Raw genomic sequence first — 9735 nt, 5'->3', positions numbered from 1 at the left:
ATAAGCCACTTATCAGAATTTGAGGTCAGGAAGCCTAAATAAGGGCACTTTTGTTAATGAGTAAAGTGGTGTTTGAGTCACCTGCAGTTACAAGTAACCACTGCCTGTTGTTGCTGTAAAGCATTCTCTGTGCTGTCTTTTCTGAAACACGCTCTCCATGGCTCTGTGGTTTGTGTTGCGTCAAGAATGAGTTGGCTCAGCCCACCTGCCCCAAAGCTCTTTCCCTTTCCCCCCAACTCGAGCTGCGGTGTTTTCACAGCTGCAGTTCTGCAGCCCTGCCAGTCTCCAGAGGAAGCAGATGCTTTTTTCGGGACTCTCCGGTAGCATGGGTTATCCTCTCCTTCTGGGACAGCTGCTGTGGCATATGGCTCCTCTCCTGTATGTTGCAGGTATAGTTCTAGGAGTTTGCTAGCTTATTATGATTTCTTATAAGTTACTGCAGAGACTTGTGAGTCAGGGATCCTGGGTTCTATTCTACCTTGCATTTGCTGCATGACATTGGGCAAGTGAATTTTGACCTCTCTGTGCTTCATTGGATGCTGGTGGCATCTGAAATTGAGTAAGGAAGACAGAATTAATCAGGAATAGCTATTCTGAAATAACTCCCATGTAGATAAACCTTGATTCACGTAGGTGCTTTGGAAAATTTTATCCACACTCCATAGAGCTGCGTTATCTGCAGTTTTGTTGGCAGTCGTACCATTTTCTTGGATTTGGGTCCCTCTTCTTTTTTTCCATCGTCAGCTTTCTTTTTAGTCTTGCTGATTATCGGAATCACATTAAAACTGTACAGCTACCTTGCTAGCTCTGTCCCAGCCATCTGGTAGTATAATTAATGGTATTCAACACAGGCTTATGGAAAATAGATCTTGTCAAACGAACTTGATATCTTTTTCTGATGAGATTACAAATGTGGTTGATAAAGCTAATAGTATTGATGTAATATACTTAAGACTGCTATAAGGCATTTGATTTGATACTGCATGACACTTTGGTTAAAAAACTAGAATGATGCAAAATCAACATGGCATACACTAAATGGATTAGAAACTGGGTAATGGAGAGACGTTAAGATGTAATTTTAGAAGGTGTGTGTTTGTTGTTTTTTTGTGGGGTCCTGCAGATATAGGTTCTTTGCTCTCTGCTATTTAACATTTTTATCAAAGATCTAAAATAAACATAAAATCATTACTGGTAAAGTTTGCAGATGACAGAGACTAGGGGAGTGGATTTAATGAAGAGGACAGGTCATTGATACAGAGCAATCTAGATTGTTTGGTAAACTGAACTCAAGCAAACAATATGCATTTCAGTAGAGCTGAATGCAGGTCATGCTTAACTTTTCTGTTGTTTATCAATAGTACCTTTCACCCAAAGATCTTAGAGCTGGATGATGAAAATTTTCATGCAAAACTCTTTTTTTGGGGGGGAGGGAGAGGATGTACGTTTAGGCTGACCAATACAATTGATGAATTCAGGTCAGTTTTGGACGATTATGTTGGTTTTAAAAAAATCAGGAATGCTTAAATGGTTCATTTTGGTATTTCCAAAACAAAATATCTTTCCAAAAGAAAAAGTCAAAATGTTTTTATTTTGGAATTTTGGAACACTTTTGTTTTGGGTTGACCCAAAGAGAATTTTTGTTTTTCAGACCTGCCCTTGAATTGAATATTTGTTGTACCAATTATATTAGACCAGTAAAAACGAGCAGGATCTTATTAAAGGGGACAAGACAAAGATGCCACATTTATTATAACAATTTATGACTAATAACTAATATCTTAATTCTTATACACACACATTATACCTATTACCTATACACACACACACACACACACACACACACACATTCACATTATACCTAATACCTATATACACACACATACACACATTCACACACACACACCTACATTCATCAGGTGTTCTGCAGCTGCTGCATAGTTACCAGTCCTGAAGATAGCTTAAGTTCATGGCTTGATTTTGCAGCTTGGGTTCGTAGCTTGTGGCAGCTAACTGGCCAGGAAAGCTGGGCACAAGGCTGAGCTGGATCTCTGTTGGGCGGGCACCGATGTTCTTCCATGTTGGCAGCAGAATGTTACCCAGAGTTTCTCATCTCACCCTTCTTTTTTATAGGCTTTTAGTTTGGATTCAAAGTCTATAGGTCTTGCTGTGTCACGCTGCCTCTGGGTTTAGATTGATCACCCATCAATTGCAGGCATGACTTTCAGCCTTGGACCTGGCTTTGATCTTCCTTCTGTTGTTCTGTTGTCCTTTTCTTTTTAGAGTGGATGCTTCTTACTTTGTTTAGGGCTGTTGTCTAGGTCTTCAGCCATTGGTATTTGAACTTTATCTCATCAGGACAGGCTGGGGCTGGAGGTTGATTCCATCATTCATACATACCTCATTCACACATCTAAACTAAACTAATAAGATTACAGCAGGGTTTGCAAAAATTAAGGTTGGAGGAAGCTTTTACAAAATTGAGTGAGTGTTTTAAAATGGGGTTTGAATTACACTATGGAACAGAAGTTACAGTATAGGCAAGTGTAGTGAATGGTGAACAGAAGTTACATTAATAAAGTGAACAATTGAAAACAATTTCATTTATCAGTTCTACATATTCAGTTATTTGGACATCTCTAGTGTCAAAGCACTTTACACACTGATGATCTAAACCTTGCAGTAACTCAGTTAGAGATGTATTACTATCCTTGGTTTACATATGGGGAAACTGAGGCATGAGGCAATGAAGTGATTTACCTGAAGCCAGACAGGGAGTCAGTAGTAGAGCTAGTAACGGAGTCCAGGAGCAATCACTTGGTTCTTTTGTTCTGGCCACAATACCTGCACCAATCTAAATGAATGAGTGACTGCACAACTAAATTTTGCATCTGTTTCCAGTTTTTAAGTCCAGTGAAATTGTGAAGACAGGAAGGGATTTTGGCCATGGGCGGGGTGGGGAGAGGAAGAGAGTTAGTACTGGGAACATAAACTAGTGGTATGAATGAACTGTTTTCTTATTTTTTAAAATCAAACTTACCTGTACACTCAAGAGACTTTCATCCCATAGAAGTTTCCGTAGCAGATCAAACTATGTGTCATCTAAGTCAGTATCATTTTCACCAGCAGGATTCTGTACATAGTGCTTCAAAGATAAGAGTAAACTGGCCACAATTTCCCCCCCAAAAAACAAAACAAAACAAAAAACAAAAAAACCTAGTCAACCTAATAAATAAACAAAAACCCAATTCTCCAAAAAACTTGTTGATATTTCCAAACCTGCTGAAACCAAATAATATTTCAAATCTGGCTTTTCCCAAATTCCAGGCCAAAGGAGGTTTGATAATTTAAATGAGTTTGAGATAAGTACCTGGACATTTGAGTGCTAATCTGAAATTTTTGGGATGCTTGTTTATGGCAGTTGCATACTGCTATATAAGCGTATCTCCATCTTCCCTGAGTGGAAGAAAATCCTTCCTCAGCAATTTGGTCTTCTATTATCACTCAATCCTGGGCTACCATACATTGCTCCACCAACAGATCTGAGCCCTCCTCTTCTGGGACCATCTTCCCTTAGGATAAGAGAAGAATGTGACGTTGCACTCCATACGTTTTATGGAAATATGCTTATGAGTGTAAATATGATGTAACTGGAATATGCTTTATGCAAAAGGTCTCTTGTAAGATATCATAACAAAGGTTATAAACTACTGAACATATTCCTCCTATTTGTATGCATGTATCATTCTCGTATCTGAAGCTAGAAATACGAAGTATAACTCTGAGGTCTATTGTAATTACGCAAAGTGTGGGCCATTAATGGTGGTTTAAAATCTTGACGGCTCCCATTGACTAGGACCAGGGGTAGGCAACCTATGGCATGGGTGCCGAAGGCGGCACGCGAGCTGATTTTCAGTGGCACTCTCAATGCCCGGGTCCTTGCCACTGGTCCAGGGGCCCCTGCATTTTAGTTTAATTTTAAATTAAGCTTCTTAAACATTTTAAAAACCTTATTTACTTTACATACAACAATAGTTTAGTTATATATTATAGACTTATAGAAAGAGACCTTCTAAAAACATTAAAATGTATTACTGGCACACAGAACCTTAAATTAGAGTGAATAAATGAAGACTCGGCACATCACTTCTGAAAGGTTGCTGACCCCTGGACTAGGACAATTGGTTGTAAATGGTTTATTTACTTGCAAGCCTTCTTGTGTGGGCCAACCAAGGAAGAATGGAGACTAGGGGTCTTACAGTGACATGACCATGTCACATGACACTGGAATCCATCTTAATCCTTGTACTTTTCCATTGATGAGGTGGGGGTGGGGACAAGCACAGACACAAGATTCCCGCCTTGTGCCAAAGCTATAAAAGGGGATGGCACAGGACAAAAAGGGCTGCCAGTCATGAGAAAACCCCTGCTTACCACCTGAGATGTCTGCTGGAACTAACAAGGACTGTACAGGGGAAAGGATTGGGCCCAGACTAGGAAGGCGTCTAGTCTGTGAAAGAAGTTTATTGGAACATCTCTGAGGGTGAGATTACCTGTAATCAGTTTCTTAATGTATTAGGCTTAGACTTGTGCGTTTTTGCTTTATTTTGTTTTGTGACTTACTTTGTTCTGGCTGTTATTACTTTAAACTACTTAAATCCTACTTTTATACTTAATAAAATCACTTTTGTTTGTTAATAAACCGAGAGTAAGTGATTAAAACCTGGGGGAAGCAAACAGCTGTGCATATCTCTCTATCAGTGATATAGAGGGCAAACAATTTATGAAGTTACCCTGTATAAGCTTTATACAGAGTAAAATTGATTTATTTGGGGTTCGGATCCCATCGGAAGTTGGGGGTCTGGGTGCTGGAGACAGGTAACCTGCTGAGCTGTTTTTAGTTAAAGTCTGCAGCTTTGGGGACGTGAGCCAGACCCTGGGTCTGTGTTGCAGCAAGCTAGCATGTCTGGCTCAACAAGCCAGAGTTCTGGAGTCCCAAGCTGGCAGGGAAAATGGGCTCAGAGGTAACTTCAGCATATCAGGTGACAATCCCAAGGGGATCTCTGTGACCGAACCCATCACAAAGAATTCCCTTCCTTCTCAGATATAGTTCTTTCCTGTTTGGTTATTGCTTGTTTTATCTGATTTCAATGACTGCAGTGGAGTGGGAATTTAGATAGTCAAACAAACTTTCTCTCTCACAAGCTGTGGGGGAACCCTACACTGCATCACTCTCATGACTACGCTTTGGTTTCCTGTCTTCCAGGGAACACAACTGAGAAAATTCTAACAGCTGGGAATGTTTCTGCAGTTGAAAACAGCAACATCACCCTGCGGTGTTCTCTCTCTTTGACCAATGCCATTGTGTCGCAGGTGAACTGGAACAGGTGTAACAAGGTCATGCTTGCAGTTTACCTAAGCAAAGATAAAGCCATGGTCCAGCCAGCATTCACTGAGAAGGTATCGCTGGCAGCAGAGTATGGGATAACAATCCACTTCTTAGGAGTCAATGACACGGGGAATTATTGCTGTGAATTTCACACCTTCCCTTTTGGGATATTTGAAGGGAGAACGTTCCTGGAACTGACAGGTGAGCCAACAAAACTACAGATAACTCAGATCTATGGAGTGCAGGTAAAATTTTCCAAAGCATCTAAGTGACTCAGGGTTTCTCTACATGGGAATTATTTCAGAATAGCTATTCCTGATTAACTTCATGTTAATCAAAGGGAATAAGGCACTTTTTGGAAGCGGATTAAGCTAATTCATAATAAAATACCCTTATTCCAGAATAAGGGCTACACTGGCAATGTTAAAGCACTGCCGCGGCAACGCTTTAACATGGCTTGTGTCGTCGTGGCACACCGCTGGGAGAGAGATCTCCCAGTGCTCTAAAAAACCATGAGGGGCGTAGCTCCCATGGCTGGGAGCGTGGCTCCCAGCGCTGTAGCACTGTCTACACTGGCACTTTGCAGCACTGAAACTTGCAGCACTCAGGGGTGTTTTTTCACACCCCTGAGTGAGAAAGTTGCAGCAGTGTAAAGTGCTAGTGTAGACAAGCCCTAATAGTTACACACATGGAGTTAATCAGGAATAGCAAAACTGCTTTAAATTCACACCCTATCTTATTCTGGATTAAATTTGTGTGTGTAGACAAGCCTGTAGGAAAAGAGCTGCATGAATAGCTGCTTTTTTCAGTTTGTGGGCTGTACTGAACTGCCCCCACCCTTCCCCCCCCCAAAAAAAATTTGATGAACCAAAAATTTGAAAATTAATTCATTTCAGGTTGAATGAAGCTTTTTGTTTGACTGAAAATGATTGTAAGGTTTGTTAACTTTTAAAAAAAAAATGAATAAAAAATTGAAACATTTTGGCTTGACATTTCAAAATGAATTTTTTTGATTGATACAATTTTTTAACTTGACTTCTTGAAATGTTTCAGTTGACTCAAATCTACATTTTTTGGTGAAAAAAAGTTCTAGCTGAAAAATGTCACCCTTTTCTATTTAGGAGCCTAAGAGTGGTGTTTTAGGCACTTTTGAAATTTACCCCTTTAGGCACCTTTGACAAGTTTATTTTTCAATTGAAGAATTAGCACCATCCAGAGCACCCTCTTCCTTTCCCTAGAGTAGATTCATTTTGTGGGTGACATGGCCAAAATTATTATTTTTAACATTTACCTTTTGCCTTTGTTACTAGTAAATTATATTATTAAAGCTGAAAGGTTTTAAGCGCTCATTTACTTTTCATCCCTTCTGTGGATTATGTACTGTTTGTTTACTTTTTGCACTTCTCACTTAGCTTGGACAATAAAGCTAGATTGGTCAATGTCACTTTCTGTTTATGGTCAATTTCACTTGCCATTTCTCCTTCCACTAGCCCAGTGCTCTGCCAGATCTGTTTACTTGAATTACAAAAGTAAGGATCATCTAGTAGTTGGTAGAGATGACTGCATTTAGAGGGGCAGAGAGAGGAAGTTTTCTGCCCTTGATTTGGTTTGGGGATTTGTCTCTAATAATACTCGCCTACCATACAGGAAGTGTGAAGGCTAATTGGAGCCAAATTCTGCCCTTAATACAAGGGTACAATTCTATCTGTAGGGGTCTGGTGCTGCTGGGGAGAAAGGAGAAAGCATACAGTAGCTGGTGGGGGTGTTACACAAGGTTTTCAGAACCCCCAGCAGTGGCAACATAACTATTTCACTCTAAGTGGGTCAGGAATAAATCAGTAGGAACAGAGCCATAGGTGCTGACTCGTGGGTGCTTGGGGGCTGGAGCACCCATGGAAAAATTTGGTGGGTGCTCAGCACCCACCGGCAGCTCCCCATGGCCCTGCCCCCTGCACTTGCCTCCGCCTCCTCCGCGAGCCCGCCACCGTGTCCTGCTTCTCCCCCCTCCTCTCTTTGTTGTATTATGCATGAAATAATTAAACAGGGTGGTCTCCATCGGGCAAATATCGTCACTAGGTTTTACCCCCAGCATTGTTTAAGATGAAACCAGTTGGCGGAAGATCCAGATTGTCCTGAGGAAGGAGGAGATAGAGTGCCCTCTCATCAGGGTTTCTTTGTCAAACCTGGACACGTGGGGCCTGATTCTGATTTCATTAAAACAACTGTAACTGAGAGGTAACTCTTCTGAAATCAATGGTGTTACACTAGTGTAAAATAAGTGTGAGATTAGCGTCAGGCCTGAGGATCACAGCTGTAGCCTTGTACCCCTTTCTGCATGCCTTTGGTGAATGTGTCCAAGTGTGATTTTAATGCCAAACTCACATTTCTCTTCACTTAATTTCAGGAACATCAGAGGAGACGACCCTTTGGAAGAACCTTCCATACATAATCATCAGCCTGATATTGGGAGTTCTGCTCCTAGTGTGTTTCGTACTCTGGATCCTCAGGAGAAAGGTAACTGGAAGTTAGTCCCGGTAAGGTCACCAGCTCCCCTTCCACTCATCCCGTTACTTTTCTTAGCTATTGAATCTTTAATTCATTGATTGGATTAAACATAAAGATGCAGAGTAACTTTGATGGGAAACATGGTGTCTAAGTGGACAGATCTCTGCTGTCCCCAACTCCAGCATTCACTTAGTTGCTCTCTGTGCTTCCTAGTGTATTGACCTCTGCTGCCCACAGCCTCAGGAACTCACTTGATTTGGCTGAATTTTGAGCATCTGCTGAAAAATCCCCACAGCATGGCCAAGAAATCATCTCAAGATTCTGTGCCTTAGTAACTCAGCACCCAGCTCAGAGTGAGGGCTTTGCTATGGCCCCTAATTCCCTCCCCAGTGAGCTCTGCTGACCACCCTAATACATCTGGGCTGAGTGTGAGGGAATTGCTCATATCACCCATCCTGTGGCTGACTATGATGGAATATCTGGGGTCCCTCCTCATTCCCCTAGCTGAGAGTGAAGGCACAGTTCATGTTTCCCCATCTGGGCTGAATGCATCTCAGCATCCCCACTTAGATGAGTGTGAGAGACCTTTTCAGAGTCAGCAGAGAACGGGGTATATATTTGGGCCCTCTTTCTTTCAGACTGCTTGCTGAGAGCATATTTCAGGTTCTCCTGAAGTGTGACGGTGTGTCTCAGTAATCGCCCTGCTTTCCTTTCACTAGCTACTATGTGGGTACCTCTCAACTCCTGCAGGAATGGTCTGAGTGTGAGGGGCCATTTCAGGCCCATGCCTATCCCACTGGCTAAGATTGGGGTCCCCAGCTAGGTGTGAGGACATGTCAGATAGGGGCCCTAATCTGTCAGCTGTCAAATGTGTGGGCACATCTCATGGGCCTGTACGTGCTTCACTAGACAAGGGGGCTGGTCGATGATGGGAGGCATTTTATTCCATATTGGCTGAGGGCTGGATTAATGGAGGACTCTACTCCACACCAGTCAAGGGTGAAGTTGCTTCTCCAGGGGGCCTCCACCAGTGTAAGGGCACATCTCAGGCCCCCTTCATACCCAACCTCCTCAACCCCTCCATAACCCACTCCTCTCTCTCTCCCCTCTTAAGAAAGAAGTGGAAGGATGGTGGGAATCTGAGCAGCTGTTTAAACGTAAGGATGAGCCTGATCTCAACCTGTAGACAGAAATCCTGTCCAGACTCTGGGAAAGTATGGATCTGAAGAATGGCCGTTGGGGCCATCTCTGGTTTAAAATGATTGGAGGAAAAAAACCTTGTGGCTTTGTTTTGTAGAAACAAACTCAGAAGATCCATGTGCCGCCCCATGTCCTGCAGAAGGCACCTTCCAGCAGCAGTGGGGAGGACTGCAGCTCACCAAACCCCATCACAGGCAGCTCAGCAGAGGCCAGCGTGGCATCTGCCAGCAGTGTGGGAGCTCAGGAGGAGTCCGATGATGGTCACGACTATTTCAACGTCTTGCAATACAAAAGTCACAGCAGCAGGAGCACTGTGGTACGAATGGGGTAGTTGGGTGGGGAGGAGGGAGTTTTGGCTGTGGGGAAGCATAGCGATCCTGCATCAGATCTTTTGTTGAAACCTTTTTGCTTCCTCCATCAAGTCTCGTAAAACGGTCTGGAGGTTGACTGGTCAAGAGAAAGGATATGTGTGGTGGTGATGGGAGGGAGAGGTGCACAGCATTGTTGTAGACAGGCTCAGGGTGTTTGCACTGGATGAATCAAGAGACTGGAAAGGGCCTTTACCTTCTGGGTTTTGTTCAAAATCCCATCCAGGCTGGTAGCGACAAGACGTTGTTACTAACTGAAGGGCTGCGTGGAGG

General features: G+C 42.6%; 1 protein-coding gene across 1 annotated transcript; it reads left to right on the top strand.

Annotated features, from left to right (window-relative positions):
• The first annotated feature begins 298 nt into the window (after window positions 1-298).
• On the top strand, window positions 299-9457 carry TIGIT (T cell immunoreceptor with Ig and ITIM domains). Its single transcript, XM_050961661.1, has 4 exons — window positions 299-389; window positions 5267-5590; window positions 7794-7903; window positions 9192-9457. Exons 1-4 carry the CDS (start codon window positions 299-301, stop codon window positions 9423-9425), a joined length of 759 nt encoding a protein of 252 aa, XP_050817618.1. The 3' UTR covers window positions 9426-9457.
• The last annotated feature ends 278 nt before the right edge of the window (window positions 9458-9735 follow it).

This window comes from Gopherus flavomarginatus, chromosome 1, assembly GCF_025201925.1.
Source record: "Gopherus flavomarginatus isolate rGopFla2 chromosome 1, rGopFla2.mat.asm, whole genome shotgun sequence".
NCBI lineage: Eukaryota > Metazoa > Chordata > Testudines > Testudinidae > Gopherus > Gopherus flavomarginatus.
The sequence above is the reverse complement of the archived record's forward strand: the minus strand, read 5'-3'. Positions and strand labels throughout refer to the sequence as shown.